Genomic DNA, 26,988 nt, shown 5'->3' on the forward strand with positions numbered 1-26,988 from the left:
AACAACCAATCAATAAAAAGTGCATCACATGTTCTAATGAAAACATGAAAGCCGACTGATGATGAATTGTAATGATTTGAAACCGGTAATGGTACGTTTTGAATAAACTCCTCTGTCCCAACAGGCTTTGGAATGCCCAATGGTACCGATTGGGCACCGTAGTAGCCCCAGCCCACAAGCATCGCTGGATGCGGATATGGAGGTGCATGTGGTCAGAACCCCGCTCTCCCCGGCCGTATGTCAGTTTATGAGACCGGAGCCGCCACTTCTCAATCAAGTAGCTCCATAGTTTGCTTCACAGGGGCTGAGTGCACCCTGCTTTCTCACAGAACTCAGCAGACCAGATGGTCACCCATCCAAGTGCTAGCCCAGCCCGACAGTGCCTAACTTAGGTGATCTGACGGAAATTGTTGTTACCACTGCAGCAAGGACGTTGGCTCCCTTTTGAGTAAAGGAACTTAAAATAAATTTGTGGCTGGTTGCTGTCTCAACACCATCAACATGTACAAAATTAATATTGAAGTTGCCACATATGACTAATTTCTAGTACTTCCTATAAAGTGAATCAAGAAGCTTCTCTAGCTTGAGCAGAAATGCTCTGAAGTCAGAGTTAGGTGACGTATAAACAACAAAACTTAGAAGTTTAGTTTCACTAAATTCAACTGCCCCTGCACAACATTCAAATATATGTTCAGTGCAGTGCCGTGATACGTCTATGGACTCAGATGGAATATTGTTTTTTATGTACATGGCCGCACCCTCACCCCGCAACGAACTCCTTGAAAAACAGCCAGCTAATCTGTATCCTGGTAAAGGAAGCCTCTAAATTGTCAAATTATTTAAGTGGTGCTCCGATATACCAATAATTTCAGAGTCAACATCTATAAGCAGTTCACGAACTTGATCTCTAATACCTCTTATATTTTGATGAAATGCGCTAATTTCTTCTCTACTTGGAAACATGATGACCTCTGAAGGTGAGCCAGTAGTTAGAGGGACTTCCTTTAAGCAGGTACGTCTATCAGCTGACTTCAATCTAAAAATGGTACAGCTCAAACACCAACTACTACAGGAATTTTTCCATGAGTGATCCCACCACTACCCACTACACTGTCACCTATAAGCTTTGCCAGCCTCCCCTTCCCATACCTGTTGAGGTGCAGGCCATGCGTAGTGAAATCCAACCTATTGACCAACTCAACTGGCACCACTGCTACGTGACCCATGCCCTCTGCCATCAGTGCCTTCTCCAGCTCCATGTCAATGCACCTAACAGTCGCCTAAAGATGAAGCTGATCATGACCCTGAAACAGCTGCACGAAATGCACATTAGTGCCACCAGTCTGAGTAACTATCTTTACCAGGTCACCACCTACATCATATTCCCTGTCCTTATCAAGACGTCCCTGCTCCTCTCATTATCACTACCTGATCCTCCTTTGTAAAATTCCTACATAACTTCCCTACATTGTCAGTCACCTGAGCCAACCCTCCACTAGGCTTGACAATGCTGGTGACCTGGTACTCACTCCCCAACACTTCCCGCAACTGCTGGCTCACACCTCTACTGTGCGAACTACCTAGCAGCAGAACCTTCTCGTTTCTGTTAGACGTTGCAACTGACCTACGCCTCCTAACTGCTGAGGACTGCTGCATATTCCCTGCACCTACAGCTACAAGAGGCTCCTCTCCACTCAACTCCAACAGTTGGTCAAATCTATTGCATATACACAAAGTGTAACTGTCTGAATACCACATCTTCCTAGCTGCCTTCTTACTAACTGCCAATTCCCATTCCCCAGCACCCTTCATCCTACTCAACCTATCTAGTTCCTCCTTTGCGTGTTGTAACTGCACCTGAAGGGCACAGATTTTATGCTTCTACTCCTCTATCAACTTATTTCTACTAAAGATTCTGCATTCCCAGGAGAGGATCTGCTAGAATGCCCACTGGCTTCCCCACTGCATTCCCCCCAATGAAAATACTTTGAACAAATCTCACACTGTAACCCACTACTCACAAACCTACAACAGATCCCACACTTCTCATTTATGGTAAAATTTTACAGTTACTGAAAAAAACTATACGTCTGTGTTACCTAAGTTCAGTTACACCAATAGAACTAACAATAGTGGTCTCGAAATTCTCTCTCTACTAAGAAAGCGACTACTTTTATTAAAACAACTAAACCACAGCTAATACCAATACCAACAAAACTTCACAAAATTATTAGCTAAAACCAAAAATTCAAGGGGCCATTGGAACACTCAACGTAGTTAAAACAGTGAATGAAAATTTTACTGAAATATTTCAATAGAAATAATAAGAAATGTCAGCTGAAAACTACAGCATGAAATTTACTAAATGACTTTAACGCACAGAAAACTCTGAAAAACACTGTGAGCAAATGCTTCCAAAAGTTTATTAAATCGTTATTTCGCCACAAACAGCATGCAACACCACTGAAAACTATATAACAGTGCACAAATAACTTTGTCAGTACTTAGTAGCTTTATTATCGCTACAGCTGCAACTGGACACCTCAAAATGTAAACACACTACTCTCCATTCTCAGGAGAAGATCTTGCTAGAATGCCCACTGGCTTTCCCACTGCATTCCTTCAACTGTGATCATGCCTTCTGTATAAGGTTCTTTGGTGGTAGGTGTAACATTCTTGGAGACCAGATTTACTGTGTGGTTGATGGAAAATCCAAAAGACATAAATAATTTCAGGCTGAAAAGATTCTCAGTATCAGCATTGCTTATGATTTAGAAAGTTATGTCCTCAGTTAAGTTTTTGTAAATGGCTTTTGTGGTTCAAGTGGCTCTGAGCACTATGCGATTTAATTTCTGAGATCATCAGTCGCCTAGAACTTAGAGCTAATTAAACCTAACTAACCTAAGGACATCACACACATCCATGCCCGAGGCAGGATTCGAACCTGCGACCGTAGCGGTCGCTCGGCTCCAGACTGTAGCGCCTAGAACCGCACGGCCACTCCGGCCGGCTGGCTTTTGTGGTAAATTGAGCTTTCAGCATAGTGTGTTGCATGGTATAACTGACCAACCATCAATCTGATGGAGGTAGTACAGGTGCCTCTAGTTGTAAATATGTTTGAAAATTGATGAGACTGATGGGGGCACCTGTACTGACTTGAAAGCTGACTGCTGACTGTCCTCCAGCCATCTGCAGTGATGTGAGCAGTTTGTTGGAGGACCCGCCCTCAGTGACGAGTGCACAACATTTAACGTTAACGTCCATTTGATCCTGTGGTTGTGAGACAGGAATGGCTGCCTGACAAACAGTTATGAGGTGATCTTGTCATGCGCATTTAATGCAATCCAATCACTGGAACAGACAATTGTCTATAGCATCATTCTGAAAACAGTCCGGGCAGGACTGGTATTGCTGTTGCAATTTGTGTGGTATGAAAATCACTGTTTTCATGTGGAGGGACGTGCTTGCTGGTGTGTGTATATATGCAACACCTTATCTAATGAAGGATCATCAAGCTGTAAACCTTTTAACCAAAACTCTTTATTATGTGCTGCGCAGATAATCACAACTGTGATCATGTCTTCTGTATAAGATTCTTTGGTTGTACGTGTAAAAAACTTGCATTGGTGACTTAGCTCATGGAGTTCAGCCACTCAAACTATAGGGTCGACCAAGTTGCTTGCGACAGTGGTAAAACTCGAGGCGAGCAGAAATCGTGAGTCAGAGTCTTTGATATGAGCACTTAACGAAGAACAAATTTGTTCAAGGTAAGGTTACCGAATTTCATTATGAAGGCCAGCTCGCGCAACTACTGATAACTTTGTCGCCAAATTCATGCTAAAAAAAGGGATTTGGCGTTGTCCTCGTCTTTTGCCTTATACGCGGTAGTGCTGTCACATACATTTTTCATATCAGTTCCAGATGTCTTATTTTTCTTCACCACGGAAGAAGAATGGAATATTACAGAATTTGAAACACGAACAGCTGCTAGCATGAGTTTCTTAGAAGTAGATACCTTAGGGGTTGCGAAGCAACTCAAATCACTTGATACAGGCAAGTCTTCAGGTCCAGATTGTATACCGATTAGGTTCCTTTCAGATTACACTGATACAATAGCTCCCTACTTAGCAATCATACACAACCGCTCACTCACCGATAGATCTGTACCTTCAGATTGGAAAATTGCACAGGTCGCACCAGTGTTTAAGAAGGGTAGTAGGAGTAATCTATCGAACTACAGACCTATATGATTGGCGTCGGTTTGCAGTAGGGTATTGGACCATATACTGTATTCAAACATTATGAATCACCTCGAAGGGAACGATCTATTGATACGTAATCAGCATGGTTTCAGAAAACATCGTTCTTGTGCAATGCAGCTAGCTCTTTATTCGCACGAAGTAATGGCCGCTATTGACAGGGGATCTCAAGTTGATTCCGTATTTCTATATTTCCGGAAAGCTTTTGACACCGTTCCTCATAAGCGACTTCTAATCAAGCTGCGAGCCTATGGGGTATCGTCTCAGTTGTGCGACTGGATTCATGATTTCCTGTCAGGAAGGTCGCAGTTCGTAGTAATAGATGGCGAATCATCGAGTAAAACTGAAGTGATATCAGGTGTTCCCCAGGGAAGCGTCCTGGGACCTCTGCTGTTCCTGATCTATATAAATGACCTGGGTGACAATCTGAGCAGTTCTCTTAGGTTGTTCGCAGATGATGCTGTAATTTACCGTCTAGTAAGGTCATCCGAAGACCAGTATCAGTTGCAAAGCGATTTAGAAAAGATTGCTGTACGGTGTGGCAGGTGGCAGTTGACGCTAAATAACGAAAAGTGTGAGGTGATCCACATGAGTTCCAAAAGAAATCCGTTGGAATTCGATTACTTGATAAATAGTACAATTCTCAAGGCTGTCAATTCAACTAAGTACCTGGGAGTTAAAATTACGAACAACTTCAGTTGGAAAGACCACATAGATAATATTGTGGGGAAGGCGAGCCAAAGGTTGCGTTTCATTGGCAGGACACTTAGAAGATGCAACAAGTCCACTAAAGAGACAGCTTACACTACACTCGTTCGTCCTCTGTTAGAATATTGCTGTGCGGTGTGGGATCCTTACCAGGTGGAATTGACGGAGGACATCGAAAGGGTGCAAAAAAGCGCAGCTTGTTTTGTATTATTACGTAATAGGGGAGAGAGTGTGGCAGATATGATACGCGAATTGGGATGGAAGTCATTAAAGCAAAGACGTTTTTTGTTGCGGCGAGATCTATTTACGAAATTTCAGTCACCAACTTTCTCTTCCGAATGCGAAAATATTTTGTTGAGCCCAACATACATAGGTAAGAATGATCATCAAAATAAAATAAGAGAAATCAGAGATCGAACAGAAAGGTTTAGGTGTTCGTTTTTCCCGCGCGCTGTTCGGGAGTGGAATGGTAGAGAGATAGTATGATTGTGGTTCGATGAACCCTCTGCCAAGCACTTAAATGTGAATTGCAGAGTAGTCATGTAGATGTAGATGTAGATGTACTGTGGGAATGGCGAAGGATTGACAGTCGGCTGGTGCAGTACTCTGGCCAGGAGTTCCTCCGTATGCTTTTGACTTTCCACTTGGTGAGTCATCAGCTGTTGCATAACAGCAGCAAGAGAGAGTTCGGCCATGGTGGCTGTTCAGCATAGCAAAGTCCATAGTTCACTGAAAAGTTTTCTGTCAGCTAAATGCCAAAACTCTCATGCAAGTTTCCACAGCTCGAGCAATGGAACACGAGCAAGTTCAATCTGAAGTCGCCAGTTACATTGTGGCACACAACACAAAGGAACACTGGTTTTTGAATTTGTTTATTTGGTTCAACACACGACTGCACAACAGAAATTAATATGAAACTGCCCAGATGCGATGAACAGTCAGTACCGTAACAACATACGAATCTTAAGAGCTGCACAATAATTTTCAGTTAACAGCATGGCACAGACTGAGATTTAGAGGTTTGCGTCGGTCTAAATATAAATGAGTATAGACATCACTGGTATTGGTGGCACTAGTTTTGAGATGTCACGTTCAGCGGTGTTGTAGGTTCGCTTTGGAGGGTGATGGTAGATTCTCTGGTGTTGATCCACAGCTCTATGGCTAACAGACCTTACTTCAGTGCATCAGGTAACACCTGTGGTGTGGTGGCGAGCAGTTGCTTGTGCAGCTGTTGCAGCATACTGATCTGGAGTGAGGTGGATAGCAAAAGATAATTATAACTGTGGATTTACCACAGTACCAATTGTCCCTGAAGGGATTACACCAATATACTATACTGTCAAACTCTGTGTCCATGATGTCACAACACATGACATATTTTGCTACAACTTATTTTGTACATACATGTAGCTTTCAACTTCCATCCCAGCTTCAGTGACAGACACTTCATACACACACAATTTCCTATCTTGCCACTTACTGCCTGGCAACGGAACATAATAACCTTTGCGCGGTTGTGCCAAATTTTTGGTGAATGCTTGCTATTGGCTGGTATATATTAAAAGTTTTGACTCTGATTATCAAAATAAAAATTACTTACTATTAGCCTGTTCTTCTTCTTGGTTACCCGTTATTTGTCAAAATAAGAATACTTGCTGTTGGCTCCTCAGACTGTCAGCTTACCTGTGATTCATCAAAATTAGAATGTTTTGGTGTTGACCCCTTCAAATTATTAACATATCTGTGATTGCTAAAAAGAAGAATGCTTCTTATTGGCATGTTCACATTGCCGCCTTACTGTGCATTGCTATTACACCAATGTTTTAACAGAATTTTGATGAGGGCTGGGTCCACAGTCATCACATAATTATCGAAAGTAGTCATTCCTTATGTGGAATGACTGCTTTCAACCTTTCTAATGCTTAATATGTTTTTCAGTCTCTATGTCATTTTTGTTGCAGTTTGCGTTGCTTAATTCTATCACATAGCTGTACATATTATATTATATCTCCTAATCCAAATGTCAGCCCAACTTGAGTTTTTACTATATTGTATAGTGTAACATGAAGAAGCAAATACATTGTTTTCATAAATTTTGAAATGAAATGATGTGTTTGAGACATTCGAGGTCAGAGATCAATGTTACTGGCCGTAACTGTGTGCATTGTTTGAGTGTGGGCACATTGCATATCATTTGAAAGCATGCTCCCGGACCTTTCTGAAATTACCTGTTCATAGTTCTGTCCTTGCTAGAACAAAAGCTACGGCCATTTTTGTCTGCAGTGTTTGTTGAGTTTTCTGCTATTACTTTTGTTGTACTTTTGTTCCAGTTGCGAAATTTGCAATTTTTCATCATATGCTATAAATGCGTCAAATTTATTGAAGCTTGCAAATGTCCAGGCTGGAAATTGTACTTTTTTGTATTGTTTTGACTTGGAATGACTGCAGTGAAACTTCACTGTGGACCATCCAAGCACTAACCTCATAGTGTTTTGTTGGCAACATTTGCTCCCTCCCCCCCCCCCCCCTCCCTCCCCCCTCCCTCCCCCCCCTCCCTCCCTCTCTCTCTCTCTCTCTCTCTCTCTCTCTCTCTCTCTCTCTCTCTCTCTTTCTCTCCACTCACTGGTGTGCAAAAATTAAGCACAAAACTACCTTCCAAGCAACTCAGCTCCATGTAACGTGGACCACACGTAGAAAGAATTGTTACAGTATAGTTCAGGAAGTAGGCCTAACTGAAGTTACCACAGTTTTCGATGGTCACCTTGACATTGCTGTTAAATTGTGCCTAGTCATCAATTGTGGGGTGTCTAGGAAATATTCCTCTGATCACTAGACAACAATTCAGATATATCATATTAATGAGTTTTTTTACGAAAAGTAAATGACAATACTTAACTAAGAGAATTATGTAGATGTGTCGCAAGCAAAGGGCGAGTGTAGACTTACAGTCAACATAGAAGTGAATGCAACCTGAAGGTTTGGGGAGCAATAGTCAATGGACTTGCCTATTGACTAGCTTGTATGGGCGCAGTAACTCCATGGTCTTGAAATTCTTTAAGTTCAGCAGCGACTTTGTCCCGTAATGCAATAGGAACAGTTCTGGCCCAGCAAAATTTCGGCTGAGCTTTGTCTTTCATAGTAATAGGTGCAACAAAATTTTTAGCCTTGCCTAAACCTTCAGAAAAGAGTTCAGGAATTTCTTTCAGTAAGCTAGCTACACTGTCTTTGGCATTGAATTCAGTCACTGGCAACACATTATCCTGAATTTTAAAGTCAAACGAATCAAGGCCAAATATGTTGTCACAATTGCGTGATTGTAGCACAATAAAAGTCACAGTTCACATATGCAAGTGATACATGGCAGGCAAAGTACTTCTTCCGAGAATGGGAATGTCTTGTCTATTATAAGCCGTCAGGTGCGTGCTAGTTTTAGACAGGCATGGGGAACCTAACAATTCATATGTATTATGATTTAGAAATGTAACAGAGGCCCTAGTGTCCAACTGAAATTTCACACTTTTTGCACTAATGTACAAATGAACAAAAATTTTGTTGGTCTGCCATAGCAGTGAAGTGGGTTGCTCATTGCCATAAACAGACAAGGCAAACAATGAAAATAAGCACACAAGCAAAGAAAATTTCTGCAACACCCACCTGAAAACACTGATTAGCAAAAACACTATAAGAGACACTACTAAAACAAGTAAACACACCCTTGCAAAGAAAAGACAATGTAGAATTAATGTGCCAGCAAAAAAACGCAAAAGAAAATCAGTGGCTTCCAGGCACTGGGTTCTTATAACTCGTCGCCAAATGTTGAATCCTGCCTAGTTGTCAGTTGTGGTGTGTCTAGGAAACCTGCTTTCTCGGATTGCTAGACAACAATTCAAACAAAATGTATTAATGAGTTTTATTATGAAAAGTAAATGACAATACTTAACTTTGAGAAATACTTAGATGTATTACAAGCAAAGGGCAACATCCAAAATAAACAAGCTTCTTCAATATAAAAATTCTAATACAAACAAAGCAATTAGCTTTGACGCTTCTATCCAAGTTGCTAGTCTTAATGCTTCTCTTAGACTGGGCCACAACTAGTCGGGTGTGGCGCTTATATTCCCTTCACATAGAGGCCGCTGCTGTCGTGTTGTCATCCTAGAGATGGGTTGGTCAGCGTACAATTGGCTAATGTCTTGTCACAGCCCTCTCTGCTCTACCATTTCTGATTGGCATTCTGCCGGCGCTTGACTTTACACCGTAACAATTGCAAAAGGTGGGGTGTGGTTTCTTAACATGGGATGTCATCACCATGGATGGCAATGCATGTTCTAGTCCAGATGTTCTTCTCCGGCCCATACTGTAATGAAGAACACCACCACAGTTCACTGTAACTGCTGTCTGATTGAGACACGCAGTGTTATACCATTCCTTCAACTGCCTGCTGTTGTGTGGCTAGCCCCATTTAGTGCTATAGCCATGCTGACCTCACGCCATGTGACATCTAGCTTTCTGTGCATGACTTGGAGACTTCTGGCAACATGCTTCTGTATTTCAGTCATTTCCACAAAGTTGTCAATATGTTATGTTGCTTTGTCTGTGTCACCCCTAAGTTTTGTGACTAATGTATATAGTGGTAAGTAGTCATAATGTGTGTACCATGCTTCATCCACTCTCATATGGGAACAGTAGCTTATCCTCTCAGTCACTGTAAATATTTTTACTCACTGTTTTATACAAAATCTGTTTCAGGTATCATACCAAATGGCATGAACTTACATCTCAACCATGAGCAGGTATTCAGGTGATTCATTCCGCTGGAGACGTGGGTCTGGAGGGAGGAATAACGATGCAGCAGGTCACAGTGGACATCACTGGCCTCCAGGTGGACCTGGGAATCAAGGATATCCCAATCATAAGTTTTCTTTGTTGCCTGATCCGTAAGTCTTGCTGATTATTTTGATATATTCATCTACATACAATTTACATTATTTGAATGTTGTCAGAATGGCAATTAAACACTGTATACATAAATGTGACATGCAGTGAAGTCTACCAAAATTGTGTAATGCCAGTTAGCTGTGTGCATAGGAGTTGCATCATTGTTGTACCAAAATACACTACTGACCATTAAAATTGTTACACCACGAAGATGATGTGCTACATACATGAAATTTAACTGACAGGAAGAAGATGCTGTGATATGCAAATGATTAGCTTTTCAGAGCATTCACACAAGGTTGGTGCCGGTAGTGACACCTACAACGTGCTGACATGAGGAAAGTTTCCAAACGATTTCTCATACACAAACAGCAGTTGACCAGCGTTGTGTGGTAAAACGTTGTTGTGATGCCTCGTGTAAGGAGAAGAAATACGTACCATCACGCTTCCGACGTTGATAAAGGTCAGATTGTAGCCTATTGTGATTGCAGTTTATCTTATCGCGACATTGCTGCTCGCGTTGGTCGAGATCCAATTACTGTTAGCAGAATGTAGAATCGGTTGATTCAGGAGGGTAATACGGAACGCCGTGCTGGATCCCAATGGCCTCGTATCACTACCAGTCGAGATGACAGGCATCTTATCCGCATGGCTGTAATGGATCGTACAGCCATGTCTCGATCCCTGAGTCAACAGATGCGGACGTTTCCAAGGCAACAACCATCTGCACGAACAGTTCGACGACGTTTGCAGCAGCATGGACTATCAGCTAGGAGATGATGGCTGCGGTTACCCTTAACGCTGCATCACACACAGGAGTGCCTGCGATGGTTTACTCAACAATGAACTTGGGTACACGAATGGCAAAACATAATTTTTTCGGATGAATCCAGGTTCTGTTTACAGCCTTATGATAGTCGCATCCGTGTTTGGCAACATCTTGGTGAACGCACATTGGAAGTGTGTATTTGTCATCGCTATACTGGTGTATCACCCTGTGTGATGGTATGGAGTGCCATTGGTTACACATCTCGGTCACCTCTTGTTCGCATTGACAGCACTTTGAACAGTGTACGTTACATTTCAGATGTGTTACGACCCGTGGCTCTACCCTTCATTCGATCCCTACGAAACCCTACATTTCAGCAGGATAATGCACGACCGCACGTTGCAGGTCCTGTACGGACCTTTCTGGATACAGAAAATGTTCGACTGCTGCCCTGGCTAGAACATTCTCCAGATCTCTCACCAATTGAAAACATCTGGTCAGTGGTGGCCGAGCAACTGGCTCGTCACAATACGCCAGTCACTACTCGTGATGAACTGTGGTATTGTATTGAAGCTGCATGGGCAGCTGTACCTGTACACGCCATCCAAGCTCTGTTTGAGTCAATGCCCAGGCGTATCAAGGCCATTATTACGGCCAGAGGTGGTTGTTCTGGGTACTGATTTCTCAGGATCTATGCACCCAAATTGCGTGAAAATGTAATCACATGTCAGTTCTAACATAATATATTTGTCCTATGATTACCCGTTTATCATCTGCATTTCTTCTTGGTGTAGCAATTTTAGTGGCCAGTAATGTATTACCAAGAAGTTGTTGCATGCTTACCTTTAAATTTTTCAGTTGTGCGTAAGTTATACCTTCCAATCAATCTGAGTGTGTTCATCTCTGCCAATCCACATGAATGAAGTGTTATTGGGACATTTGTAGCCTCGATTTATCTATTCTTTGGATGAATTTGCAGAACTTTGCTATTGTGCATCACAAAATCTTCATCAGTTTGTTGAACAGTCATTGCAAAATGTTAAGATTGATGTTCTATGCACAATTTTAGAGTCAATTGCAATTTGGTTTACCTGTATTTACTTAATGAACAACACATATGTATTATTTGTGACACATTTGAATGCCCTTCTTCTCAGGTCCAGTTCCTCTGCACTGCGCACCCACAGTTCCCTCAGACATTTTGCCTAAAACTTTTACTTTCCCCCCCTTCCTTGCCCATATCTTTCCATCTCAGTTACCATGAATTTCTCTCCTGTCATTTTTCATACCAAATCTCTGTTTCCGTGACATTGCACTACCCCCAACCCCAGCCCCTCCCATCCTCCAACCCCTCAGTTTTGTTGTTATTACTATAAGGAGCAGTCAGATGAAAACAAAACACATGGGAAGAAGTAGGTAAACTGTTTATTATTTCAAAAGTGATCACCAAAACTGTTAACACATTTATCCATTGTGAGACTGGATGGTCAGTGCCTTCATGGAAAAATGTGTGCAGTTGCCTATGGAACCATGAAACACAAATTGGCAGACACAAATGTCTATCTTCAGGGTTCCAAAAGTATGGAAATTGCGTGGGGGAAGTCGGGACTGTATGGAGGATGTGTTAGGGCTTCCTAGTGAAACATATACAGCATACTCGAAATGACCCTGGCAACGTGTGGGTCTGCCCCCATTTTTAGAGTATGCTGCAGAAGTTTCGCAGAGAAGTCCTTACATACCCTCCTTACTGCTGCAGTCTCTCCCCACGCAATGTTTGGATGTTTGGAGCCTTGAAGAAAGACATTTCTGGCTTTTGATATGCTTTGGATAAAGAGATTTGTGCCTGGGTAGAATCACAGTTCTGAAGGCATTGGAAAACATTCTGACTGTCTTGCCTCACAGTGGGACGATTGTATAAATGATTACAGTGATTGCTATTGAAGTAATAAACAATACTTGCTTTTTTCCTATCTGTCTCGTTTCCATTTGACTGCACCTTATACAGGATGAAAAGAAATTCGCAAACTCAGGTTTCGCAGCAAGACTCCTCACATGCCACCGATAAAAAAAATGTCTGTCACAAAATTTCGTCCGGCGAGTACATCTGGCAGAAAAAGGACATTAGAGAGTGGCAGTCGGGCAACACTGTAACCACATGTATGGTAACTACCTCTGTCAGCACATACTAGTCTTGCTGTACAGTTGGTGCAGTGAATAGAGTGTTGGGTTAGCATGCGGGAGATCGAGGATTTGATCCTGGCTTGGTGTGCATTTTTTTAATTTGCTAATTTCATTCTGACATTTCATATCGTAATATGCACTGTTTCTTAGGTCACATGTATCCTAAATTTACAACATTGTGTAATGCTTAACATAACAAATACGTGGTTAGACAAATAAGAAATAGACAGTTGAAATAAATGATGTGTCATAGGACAGAACAATATAAAAACAATATCAATTTCGAGATGCTAAAGATGATAGCACAGTACAATTATACAACATCTACATGTCATTTACACTACATGTAATATGTGTTCAGGTGTCACAAATTAGCAACCAGTGACTATTAATGTCCATGTTAATGACTTCATGACCTTCACAACAGAATACCTTGTCCTAGGAACAACAGATTCTCAAACCAACCTCTCTGCACGTCCAAACATTGCGCAGCCTATCAGATCAATTTCGAGATGCTAAAGATGATAGCACAGTACAATTATACAACATCTACATGTCATTTACACTACATGTAATATGTGTTCAGGTGTCACAAATTAGCAACCAGTGACTATTAATGTCCATGTTAATGACTTCATGACCTTCACAACAGAATACCTTGTCCTAGGAACAACAGATTCTCAAACCAACCTCTCTGCACGTCCAAACATTGCGCAGCCTATCAGATCGTGCAACTGTGCACCCTTCACAGCAAAGCTGCATCCACAGTAACAAGTGCAGCATGAACACGCACTACCAATTCTTCCACATTTGTTGGTAGTGTAGAGTACATGTGCTCCTTCAGATGTCTCCACAGGAAGAAATCCAGGAGATTTAGGTCAAGTGAACGCGATGGCTATGCAACTGGACCTCCATGTCTGAGTCATTGCCCTGGAAATATGCTGTCCAGATACTGTCACACATTAATTCCAGAGTGTGGAGGTGCACCATCATGTTGGAACCATATCATCTGCCAAACATGTAGTGGAACAACTTCCAGCACATCAGGCAGGTAGTTTGAGAGGAATGCATGATACATTCGTGGAGTCAACAGGTCAGGCAACATATAGGGACCCAAACACCTGTTGCCCAATATTCTGGCCCAGACGTTGGTAACAAAGCAAAATTGATAGCCACGGTCGGGGGTGACGTGCGGGATAACCTCACACCAGTGATTGGCATTGTGCATATTGAAGACACCCTTGCGAGTAAATGCTGCTTCATCTGACCATATTATGGTGTTCATGAAGTCATCGTTGGCTTCCTGTTGTTGTTGGAACCATTCACAGAACTGCATCCGCTTGTGGCTTTGTGCAGGATGCAGGTGCTGTGTGAAAGCATAATGATGGGGGTGCAGTCCATGCTCATGCAGCACATAAATGACCGTGCATTGCAAGAAACACAGTTGCCTTGCTATGTTACATGTACTTTGATGAGGTTCTTGGTGTATGACCTCCAGAATAGCTTTCTCAGTAGCTGGAGTACAGCGAGTCCGTGGACAACCTCTGTGATGCGATGGTGGAAGGAGAGAACCTGACTCCGGAAGGCACAGCTTCAGACGACGAAACACATTTTTATCTGGATGGCGTCTGTATGTGGATATCTAGCAGCATATTCACTAGTGGCAACACCAGCTCAGTTATCAGATGCACCGAGGACCAGAAGCATATCCACATATTCATCGTTTGTGTGTGCCATATGTCTGCCACACTGGTTTAGAAGTTTACAATGAGAAAATTCGATAGGTGTATGTTTGTACATTGGAGCCTGTCACGGATGCGTTACTCTTCTCGCAACTAGTCCCTGTCTGGCGGACAGCACTTACAGTATAAACATGCCAACAGTCCTGCGCGCTGTTCCGCCTAATGTGCATAAACCCTCTGACAGACATTGTTCTGCCTGATTCATCCCAACACCTCCAATTGTGAAATGTTGGGTTTCGAATAATAATAATAATGCATTGAGATATGTACTAAACAGCATGTGGTTACTAGACTCAATGTTGAAAGGCACAATTAGTGGGACCATGGTGGTAACACATACAAATAGTAACTGAGTTTGGACATTATTCATGAAGCATGTTGCTAGTTCTACTGGTAATGTAAGGCCCTAACGAAATGTAATGGACCTGAATGAGGCAAGAATAATAGTTGGATCTAATCTATGGGACTATTGGAGGAGGGTACAGAGAAAGCAGGTTTCGCATCTAGTAGATGAAGTGGTCCAAATAAATTCATGCCCACAACATGGAAAGGGCTTCTTACAAAGCTGACCAATCTTCCATTTCCGTGATTGTACTATGTAAGTGCAAATTTTTTCTAGAGGACCCGCTGCAATCGCTGTTGATGATTAAGATGCCAGATACTGTACCACCTGGATTGCATTTACCAAATAAAAAACATATGCCTCAATCCAGGATTGAACCATCAAACTCTGTCCACAGCACCGACTGTACAGCACGACTAATATTTGCTGAGAGAGGTAGTTAACATACATGTGGTTACAGTGTTGCCAGGTTGCCACTATTTAATGGCCTTTTTCTGTCAGATGTACTTTCTGGATGAAATTTTGCGAGGGACATTTTTTTATCGCTGGCATGTCAGGAGTCATGCTGTGAAGCCAGACTGTGCGAATTTCGCTTCACCCTGTGGAATTAATCCACATTTTGCTTACCAGTGAGCGCCATATTTCTTTTCTTTTGTAATGCTACCCATTCTCTCTCTCAACATTATTTTGCATGCCAAAGAGAACCATCTTCCTTTTCTTCTATCATGCTATCCATTCTCTCTCTCTCTCTCTCTCTCTCTCTCTCTCTCTCTCTCCCTCTCCCTCTCTCTCTCACACACACCTTTTTTTACTCTTTATGTCAAATGTTGTATAGCTTACTCAGTTTCATGTAACACTTGACTTTCTGTGTTCTATGTTTACGTATATAGTCGGCAAGCCATTGTGAAGTGGCTCTTGGAGGGTATTTCCCTATGTACCTTACATAAGGGTTTCTTCCCATTCCACTCGTATATGGAGTGTAAGAATAATGACCACATAAATGCTTTTGTGTGTGCGTTGTTATTAGTCTGATATTGCCTTCATAGTTCACCGAAATAAACTGGATAAGAAAGTAGGGGTCAGAAACACTCTTGACATTTTTCTGGTACCTATTGAACCAATTTTTGTTAATAAGAAATATTTTACGGCGACAGGTGACACAGTAACTGGAAGGCATATGGATGTAACAGTTTCTCTTGCAAAATGTTCAAAATAATTCCTTCGTCAGCATTGAGATGAGAGTGTAAGGCGATGTTCAAAGAAGTGGGGAACTTCATTGAATTATGTGGTACATACTATCCATCTTTATCCACTGTTACTGATTGCAATGGAAAGCACAGCTTCTTGTAGTTGTCTATAATGGCGTATGTTGTATGGCTGGAAATGAGGCTTTCTGGAAACATCCCTAGTAAATTCTCATGGCCTGCTGTGAATTGTCTCATGCAGAATGTTAGGCAAGTTACTTGTTCACCATTTTGTGCTGGGAAACTGTTCCATTTTGCCAGTGGTAATGACCAAAGACCAATGAGCTGCTGTTCTGCACAATAATTGAGAGGTGAATATAAAGGAACGGCTGGACTGAATTTTGAGAAGTAACTGTTCTATAAAGTTCATTTCAGTCAATACTCGCAACATTATTTTGTGGCTGTACCTGTTTCAATGGTTTAGTCATTATCAGAAGCCCATAATATTGCTTGGACTTTTTGTCTTAGCTGTTGGGCAAGCAGTATTTATGGGCGGTTGGTAATGACTAGAAAGTCAAAATCATTATAGCCACTAAATAATGTTGAGAATATTGGCAAAATTCAACTTTATAGTAAAAGTAGCATGCTCGCTGATGCTCTTAGCCAAAAATGCAGTAAATGTGAACAAAATAAGTGCTCCTCATTGAACCACAAGGAATATCTTTTGGGCACCAATAACTTCAGGAATATGAAAGAACCTAATATTATCAACCTTTGGTTTTTTATCTGCAGTAATTTGTTTTGATCTACTCTTATCAGTGATCAGCATCTGTAAAAGTTATGTGTGTGCAGCCTGCAAAAATCTGAATAGGTCACTGGGGTAGAAATAATTGACTGGAAGCAAGTTGACTTCATTATTCGAATATTACAGGTTTTGGATGTAGCCGTCAAATAGGCTGGAAAATGATGTTGCACACAGATACTTACATTACATGTTGTAGTAGTTATAATCATAAGCAGACACTGATGATCATGACAGAGCCCAAAACATATAATATTGGAATAATAAGTCAGCTTGCTTCCAGTCAATGACTTTTTCCTCAGCGACCTATTCTGCATTTTGCTAGTGCACATAATTTTCATCAGGACTGCGCACTTCCTTGTAACTTCATGTGTAACTTCATGTGGCAGTTAAGCTTCTCTACATTGTTTTTCTGCATGCCAATTAAATGTATCACGAAGACAACTGGTATGAAATTAGGTGTATTTTGGTACATTTCATAGGAGACAGCAGTTATTTTCTTCTGTCAAGGACTAGACCAAATCATTTTTCCAAAGAGATAAAATATATCATTGAAAAACACCTTTCATGTAAAGGTGCTTGAGGATGGACTAATTTCCAACCAGTTTCAGTGCTTTAATGTGAAAGAGATTACTCTCACAGCCTTTGTAATATTTCACACGCCGTACATGTCCTTTTGGTGGTGCTAATTGTAATCACCTGAGGGAGCTCAGCCAGCAGTAACAGGGTTTGTATTTGGTGAAACTCAAGTTCTAGAGCTGGTTTTTGCTATCATCATCATTCCTTGATTACTGTAAACTCTGTGATTGTTAAAGAAGCTGCCATTAGTTGTGATGGTGATATGTTATACATTAGAGAGAATGATGATAATAGCTAAATTTCAGAGATGGCAGAACTTTTTGTAAAAGTCCTCTACTTCTGTATAATTTGGCACTAATAACGGCTAACCAATGACCTCTTGATCATCTTTTGTAATAGGGAACACCCAGTGTATGCATATTGGTTTACTTCTGTAAGGAGGAGAGAATGAAGTTTTGAAAAATTGTCTACATACTACATTTGGGAGACTAACTTCGTTACTGAAATTTGTAAAGAAATTGTGGTATGGATTATTATTAGTTAACATAATGACACTAAAGAAGGCTTTTAACCTCACCAGGGAAAAGAACTAAAGAATTAGTCCATTGTTGTTGAAGTGCATCACATTCTTAATTATAGAAAGATGTTATTTGTAGTGATATAACCCTTTTAGATACAAGAGAGTTTCTAGACAGGCGGACAGATGAAAGTGATGTGAAAGTATGTAATATTGTGAACCAAGCCTATGATGTTCTTGAGAGCTGCATTTTCCCTCACAGTCTACTCGTTCTAGTATCTCAAGTAGCAACGAAAGAGTAAAACATTCCAGTTCAGCCTAACTAGATCATGCATTAAAAAATAAGACTAATGAAGAGAAGGAAAAGAAGCTCATTAGGAAGTGGTCAGGAAAGACCAGAGATCACAGACAATGAAGGTTCCCCTACACAGGTTACTCATGTTTAATTGATCCAGAATACTGATCACCCCCCCCCCCCCCCCTCCTTTCTCTGGACTCTAAAACTTCCACAACAGCTAAAGGTAGGATTACTGTTTTTAGTTTAGGTGTTTATTTATTATATTTTATTTTATTGATATATATTTTTTCATCTGAGGCAATGATTTGTATGTGTCGACCAATTTGATGCCTCAGCTGTACGCGTCCTTCCATTGTTTGTATTCCACCCATGACTTCCCAGGATCATATTAATCGAACTATTTGTATTTAATGTTTATGGTCAGATCTGTTTATATGAATGTTCTTTCTTCCTTTTGAGTATTCTTTAAGCTCATGAAGTATGATTTATTGTTTTTAATGACCCAGTCAAACCACTTGTTATCACAGTATTCAACTATAACTTCTGTGTAGTTCATTTGTGTTCTGTTTGTTGTGTCTTCAGATATATGAGCTTTGAACAACAGCCAACATGGACACCAAATTCGCTTATGCCATGGTTACAGCAGGAATCATGGGGGTGGCAACAAGTACCCCAAGCCACAGGATTTGTGCCTGGTGGTGCTAATTTTTCAAAACTGCCACCAAAGACACACACTGAGCAACAGAAGCAACAACAGTTGAATCGTCAAAAGCAACAGAAGCAACCTAAAAGTCAAAAGCACAATAAGCAACAGCAGAACCTTCACCACCACCACAACCAACAGCAGCAGCAGCAGCAACAGCAACAAAAGCAACAGCAACAAAAGCAACAGCAACAAAAGCAACAACAAAAGAAGCAGCAACAACAAGAACTACAACAGCAGCAGCAACAACAACAGCAGCAGCAAAAACAGCAACAGCAGCAAACGAAAGCAAATGTTGAAAAGAAAGCAGGAGGGAATCAGTTACAAAAAATTGAAAGCCGACAAAAACCAAATCCACCTCCCGGATCAGAAGAGGCTAGGCGAAAGGCCCTTGAATCCACAACTGATAAGCTCAAACGTTGCTTAAGTAGCATGGGACAGGAGCGCACTGAGGTTTGTCACCCAATATCAGTAATGTTTTCTAGTATCAGTTGAGTTGCTAGTATTATCTTTCACCTTCTGTAGCTTTCTCTTTTTTATTTCTCCTCGATAAATTGTTTTAAAGCTCATTTGTACATCTCACCTTGCAAATGGAAGATTATAGGAGGAGGCTGAGATGAAGAAGTGGTAGGAGAGAAGAGGAGTGCTTAACAAGTCAAAGCATTTGTGTGTCCTTTTTTTCATTATCTGGCACAGAGTGCAAAGGGAAGCTTTTTCAAAATCAGGTGATTATTTTAAACAAAAAGAGCAAACACTGGAAATGAAAATGCTTAAATGCTTTCCTGTTGTACTACTGAGTACTGATGTTTGAAATCTCATATGATTGCTTATTACTCATTTCATGTGAAGCCCATTGTACAGTGATATTAACTAAATAAATACTTAGTTAGCTTATAAAATTTGCACAACTAATAAGCATCTAGATTACCTTATATTGAACTGAATATGATTATGTAGCTTTAGCACTGTTTTACTGTCTTTGTTTTTGATGAATAACTGTGTGATTTAGTGGCTCAATTAGACAATTACGTGTTATAAATATCTGTGACAAACCAGCTGCATTACAGAAACAAAAATGTATGATGTGTGCATATTAGTTACACTCTGAACATAGGTATATCGGGTTTGTTGAAGTTGCATCTACATTTACAGATTGAAATACAAAACACAGTCAGAGAGAAGCTCGGTGCTGGCCAAAATAATTTAGGAAAAAAAAAGTGGTTGTCACCCAAAGCAATCACGTTTTCGGTAGAAGAGCAGAGAAAACTACAGGCCTATCATATGCATAGAGAACTATAAACAGTATAAGATAATTTACCACTTTGAAGCCATTAAAATTTACCTCCGCAAAAGGAAATTTGATTTTGACAAGAACAGGGAAATTGGTGCTGAAAATAAAACCCAAAATGCTTTCTCTTTGAATGAAAATAAATAGCATCATGAACAGATATCATAGTTAACTGTTCAAATTTAGAAGTTGAACAAATAAAATAATTTTTAACTTTGCATTGTGAGTTAATACATTCTTTTTTGTCATTACATTAATTAACTCCAAAAGGATTTAAAAGTATACTTTAGACTTTAGCCAAATAGATGATACAGTCACAGCAGAAAGAAAAATAAGGCATATATCTCATTGTTGTAGACCTTAAACAGACTCAAGTCATTTAGTCGAGATAAAACAATAACAAATATCATGAAGCATATGCAATGAAATGGTTTCTTGGTTTTTAATTAATGAATTTTCCTAGAGATCTGTGATGCATTTCCTAACAGTTCATTTTACTCTCTTGCAGTTTGGATTATACATCATTCTGTGTAACACTTGCCTATTAATATTCTTCTTGGATAACTGTGACTAATTTAGGATTTCTGCATACCTTATAATACATACTTTTCTGTGTTTCTTTAGGCAACAGTTGCTTCAAATTGCGCATAACTAAAATGTTGGTACTTCGACAGGCAATATTCTGAGTGTAGCTTCCTTTAGCTATGCTCTTTCAGATATCATTTTTTGTCAGACTTCTGTTTATAATATACTCATCACATAGAGAAGGCATTGAGTTGCAGACAGACACAATCAAAATGAGTACTAAACATTTAAGCTTTCAGCAAAAAGATATTCTTTGGAAACAGGAGGTGCACACACATTCACAACCCACATACACATGGCCACTATCTCTGGCCCCTGCGGCCAGACTGCAGGCTGCAGCTTCGTCTGACTTGAGCAACAATCTGAAGTGTGTGGTGGAGGAGAGTATGAGGAATGGCACAAGGAGGTGAAGGGATAGCATAGTAGGGGGGAGGGAGCAGCTTCACCTGCACTTCCACTAACCACCAAGCCACCATCCTCATTGTTGACCTCCACCTCAAGGATGGCTACATCAGTACCTCCGTCCACATCAGACCTACCAACCACCAACAACACCTCCACTTTGACAGCTGCCACCCATTGTACACCAAGAAACCCCATCGAAACAGCTTAGCCACCCATGATTTTAGCACCTGTAGCGATGAGCAGCTCCTCTCCAAATATGTCAAGGTTCTCGCTGAGGTCTTCACAGACCAAAATTACCTTCCCAACCATGTCCAAAACAGATCCCACATGCCTCGCCTCCAATTGCCTACCACCTCCCACATGACCGCTTTCCAGCCACAAAGGAGCACTCCTCTCATAGCACCGATGACTGGATAACTGAATCCCATTCACTGCCAGGGTTTTGACCATCTCTCATCGTGCCCTGAAATGGGGAATATCCTGCCCATTGTACTCCCTTCCCTTCCATTCCCACAGTGCTATTCCACTGCCCAACAAACTTACACAATATCCTTGTCTATCTTTATCCAACACCTGCTCCCAACACCTTCTCTCATGGTTTGTATCTCTGCAGTAGATATAGATGTAAGGTACGTCACATACTGCCTCCCACTGACACCTACCCCAGTCCCATCACAGGCATCTCCAACCTTATCAGAGGCAGGGCTACCTGTGAAAGCAGCCAAGTGATCTGCAAACTAAGCTTCAATTACTGTGCTGCTTTTTACATGGGCATGGAACTAACAAGCTATCTGTCAGCCTGAATGGCCTCTGCCAAACTATGGCCAAGGAACAGCTGGACCACTCTGTTGCTGAACAAGCTGCCCAGCATGCTGTGCTTCACTTTAAAGACTGAATCACAGCGTCCACCATCTGGATCCTTCCTACCAGAAGTAGCTTTTTTCAATTATGCAGGTGGGAACACTCTGTGCAACATGTCCTACGGTCCCGTAATCCGCCTGACCTCAAGTTGTCTTAGCACCCTCTGAGGCAGGACACCATCTTCCCTTGCATCTACCCTGCTATCCCTACCCCTCCCTACCTCAGGCTGCCTCTTTATCCATGCCATCCGCTTCGGATCGCTGCTAACATCAGATGAAGTTGTAGCCCACAGTCTGGCCACAGGGGCTGGTGACATTGACCATATGTGTGTGAGTTGTGCTTGTGTAAATGTGTGTGTGCTTTCTGTTTCTGAAGAATGCCTTTGGTTGAAAGCTTATATGTGAAGCATGTTTAGTAGTATTTTGATTGTACCTCTCTGCAATTCAATGCCTCCTCCATGTTAGTAAACCATTGTGGTATCGAAATGAATCTTGGAGTTTTAACCACTACTTTTGAAGTAATGTAGCATGTACACTGAAATAAAGGGCAGGATTGCTATTCAAACAACTCCAACAATGTACTACAGTGTGAAAAGACCAGATGTGCCTCTTGTGACTGATTTGCATGGCAGGCCTACCCACCAGAGAGACTTACCTCTGATCTCTCTTAAAGAAAGTAAACTTTTTGGTTAAGGATAGCCAATTGCTAGTTTCACTCATGGGAAGAGCAGTTTTTGTTGTTTTGAAAAGACACATCGCTACAATATCTTCAATTTCATAGATTACTTAAATCCATGAAGAAAAGAAGTGTGGTTTGAAATCTCTTTTACAAACTTGAAGCACTTACCATAGATTATGTGCATTATAATTATCCGGGCTGGTATGCCGTGGTCGGTTGATGATTTCTGTGTCAATTCCCAACGTTTCATCTCCGACTGTGGGAGACATCTTCAAGGGGGTTCGTAGCTCCTCCTTTTGATTGAAATTATTAGGGTGTTTAGCGATTTCGATTGCCTCCCTGTAGAGCCTTTCTAAATATCCGCTTGTGGCCACTACTACTTGCGTCTCCTCGAAACGAATATTGTGGTTCCCTGGCTGGAAAGTACGCTCCGCAACAGCTGATCGTTCCGTTTCTCCTCTTTTACAATTGCCCTTGTGCTCTTCCAAACGTTTAGAAACAGTTCTTTTAGTGGTACCCACATAAACATCTCCACAGCTGCATGGGATCCTATACACTCCAGCTTTTTCCAATGGTTTGTGAGCGTCCTTGGCAGGCTTAAGGTATTCCTGCATCTTCCTGGCGGGCTTGTAAATTACGGTAATATTCCGCTTCGTCAAGATCCTCCCTATTCTTTCCGTTACATTTTTAACAAACGACAGGAAAACCTTAGATTTTGCAGTAGCCTGTACGTCAGTATGATTTCTGCGTGGCTGCCTCAACGCATGTTTTATTTCGGTGTACGAGTATCCGTTCTTCATAGATTCTGACTAAATTATGTTTTGAATTAAGTCATATGGCCAAAAAAAGACAAAAGTAAATCAGATTTTTTAATCTACCACTTATACTAACAATGCACAACTATAACAACACCAGAAATTGTGCACGCAAACACATCTACCCCCCCCCCCCCCCAATCTCTCTCCCCCCTGCTCTCCCCCTCCCTCTTCCTCTCCCTCCCCCTCTCCCTCCCCCTCTCACCCCCTCTCCCTCCCCCTCCCCCTCCCCACCCCCTCTCTCTCTCACTCACTCTCACTCTCTCTCTCTCTCTCTCTCTCTCTCACACACACACACACACACACACACACACACACACAGTGATTGGAAAGAGGAAATAGGCGAGCCATCTCAGTTGATCCAATTCCATCAAATGTAGTACAGCATCACATTGTATCTTTAGCAGATAAAGAGTTATGATCTTTCCATGACCCTAAGGCAGGGCACCGACTCATGTGGCATAGCAGATACATGGCAGTCACATAGTGTGCATGTGACTCAATGCCAATAGAAGTAGTGTGGCACCATGTTATGTTTTTCTTTTATGATGAAGGTGCTCTGGCTGTAGTCAACTTTATGTGTTATGTAAATGAAGTGAAGCTTACATATATTTCAGTAGTTAGTTTCTCAGTAAAATGTTTACTTTTCACATAAAAAAATTCAGTCGACTGTTTTTTAATTCTCACATGATCTCCACTATGCATCTTTTTCTTATGATTTTGAGAAATCTATTTGATAAAAAAAAAATTGGTTCTTTCGCACCTTATAGTCTGACATCACATCTTGATAATGCATTGGCTATCTTTTTGTTATTGTTATAGTTACTGAAGTACCGCAAAATTAACTAAATATTGTCTGTACTATCAGTTTCATTCCCAAACATTCAGTAACTGTTTCTGTTCACATATTGTCGGAAGAATGGTATGTGTTCCAGTGAACAGTGAATATGAAATGGGATTTTGCTGTTGGTATAACTAAAGCACACTGTGTTCTGGATAATTATTTATGCAGGAGATATGGTCAATGACTTGAAGACATGTTTACTGCAAAAGAAATTAGTGTCTGCCGTAAACCTCGATGAACAAAGAAAAAGTTTGTCAGCAGTAACAAATAGAGATATAATGGGTAATTTTTTGCAAGCATGGCTGATTAAGTACCTTGGTAGAGATTATGTAATGCAGAATATGAGCTGTTGAATGCATTGGTTGATCCAATTAATAGTTTAGTCCCATTGCCAAGTATAACCTCTACCCATACTATTTCGCAGGAACTATGTACTTCAATTTCACTGCAAGGTAAACTACTTCTGACAGCAATAAATACTCCTGCACCAACTGTATTTAATCTATCCTTTCTGAACACTGTTAAGCTGTTTGAAAAACTTTCAGCTGAATTTATTTCTGGCTGTAGCCAGAATTTTTTCCCAACAACTATTTGAGTTTTGGTGCTTTCTATTAGGGCTTGGAGCTCTGATTCTTTCCCAACATAGCTATGACAGTTTACAACTACAATACTGCAACTACTTTATTGTTTTACCTGCCCCTTTTTAGATGGACACCTTTTCTGTGGTTTCCTGAGACCTTCTAACCTAAAAAACTGCCCAGTCCCTTCCACACATCTCCTGCTACCCATGTAGCTGCTTCCTGTGCGTAGTGGACTCTTGATCTATTAAGAGGAACCTGGAAACCCAACACCTGATGGTGCAAATCAAGGAACCTGCAGCCTACACTATCACAAAACCACCTGAGCCTCTGATTCAGCCCCTCCACTTGGCTCTGCACCAAAGGACCACAGTTGGTTCTACTGACGATACTGCAGATGGTGAGCTCTGCCTTAATCTCGCAAGCAACACTGACAGTCTTTACAATTTCCACTAACTGCCCAAAACCGGAGAGAGTCTCCTCGGATCCAAAACAACACACATCATTGGTACCCACATGAGCCACCACCTGCAGTTGGCTGCACCCTGTACTCTTCATGGCATCTGGAATCACCCTTTCCACATCTGGAATGGCTGCCCCTGTTATGCGCATGGAGTGCACACTGGCTTTCTCCCCCTCCTTGGCAGCCATGTTACTAAGGAGCCCCATTACATGCCTACTGTCGAAGCTCCCAATTAGCAGCAAACCCACTCTCTGTGAATGCCTAGACTTTGTGGGCTTAGAAGCTTCCTCTGGAACAGTGCGGACAATTGCATCCATCTTAGGGACCTTGTCAGCCACAGATAACACCCAAAACCTGTTCGTCAGACCAACTGGGGAGGCCCTACGATCGGCCCCTCAGAAAGGCTTTTGCTGCCTGCCAGACTGTGGAATGATCTCTCACTCAGGGGTGGGGTCAAGCTGAGTGCCGACAGTACCCGGGGCAGCCACAGCAGTGGACCGATGAAGGGAAACATGGTACGTGCTCGATGTCCCTTGCATCCCTGCATCCGACCCCCCCCCCCGCAGTAATGTCCCTTGGCAGCAGCCCCAAACTGTGTGATGGAAACCAACACCGCCTTCAGCTAAGAGCGAAGGGTCATAAACTCAGCTTGCATCTGTACACCGCAACCACAGTTCTTATCAATTACTGAAGTTGCTCCTGTTTGAAGCTCATAAAAATATGTAGTAAATGAATGGTGTACTCACCTTATTAGCAGCAGGAACTCAAGGTGCTCTGTCACTGACGGTCTAACCGAAACTCAGCTGTTCTAACCAAAACAAACAAAAGCCTGTATGATACGAGGGTCAATACAAGGGTTGGTAACAACAGTGGTACTGTACGTTACACTGTAATTAAAATAAAAGGCTGTGTCTAGTAAGCACTCAAACATGCAGGAAATAACAAAAATAAACTGTTAGCTACACAGGTAACTGAAAAATAAGTCACTCCTGTTTAAAGCTCGTAAAAATATGTAGCAAACAAACAGTGTACTCGCCTTATTAGCAGCACTATCTCGAGGTGCCTTGTCATTGGCAAGACACAGTCATTACATTCTCTGTGTGATACCAATGGTAACATTACTGATGACAGTGCCACTGAAGCAGAGTTACTAAGTACATTTTCTAAAATATCTGTACCAAAGAAGATGAAGTCAATATTCCAGAATTCAAATCAGGAACAGCTGATAACATGACTGACTTAGAAGTAGATACCCTATGTGTGGTGAAGCAGCTTACATCACTTAATAAAGGCAAGTATTCCTGTCCATATTGTATACCAATTAATAAAGGTAGGTGTTCCTGTCCATATTGTATACCAATTAGAATCCATTCAGAGTATGCTGATGTAATGGCCACGTACTCGGTGAAATATGTGTACCTAAAGAATGGAAAGTTTCACAGGTTGCA

The 26,988-nt window shown here is 41.4% G+C and overlaps 1 protein-coding gene across 1 annotated transcript in view; it reads left to right on the forward strand.

The window, feature by feature from the left end:
- The window catches only part of LOC124619561 (histone-lysine N-methyltransferase 2D-like), a 72,251-nt gene that overhangs the window by 26,446 nt on the left and 18,817 nt on the right, over positions 1-26,988 (forward strand). Inside the window, exons 2-3 of the mRNA XM_047146086.1 lie at positions 9,717-9,904; positions 18,903-19,476. Of these exons, the coding sequence (XP_047002042.1) occupies positions 9,753-9,904; positions 18,903-19,476 (726 nt within the window). The 5' untranslated portion in view covers positions 9,717-9,752. The remainder of the gene's footprint in view (positions 1-9,716; positions 9,905-18,902; positions 19,477-26,988) is intronic.

Source organism: Schistocerca americana, chromosome 1 (genome assembly GCF_021461395.2).
Source record: "Schistocerca americana isolate TAMUIC-IGC-003095 chromosome 1, iqSchAmer2.1, whole genome shotgun sequence".
NCBI lineage: Eukaryota > Metazoa > Arthropoda > Insecta > Orthoptera > Acrididae > Schistocerca > Schistocerca americana.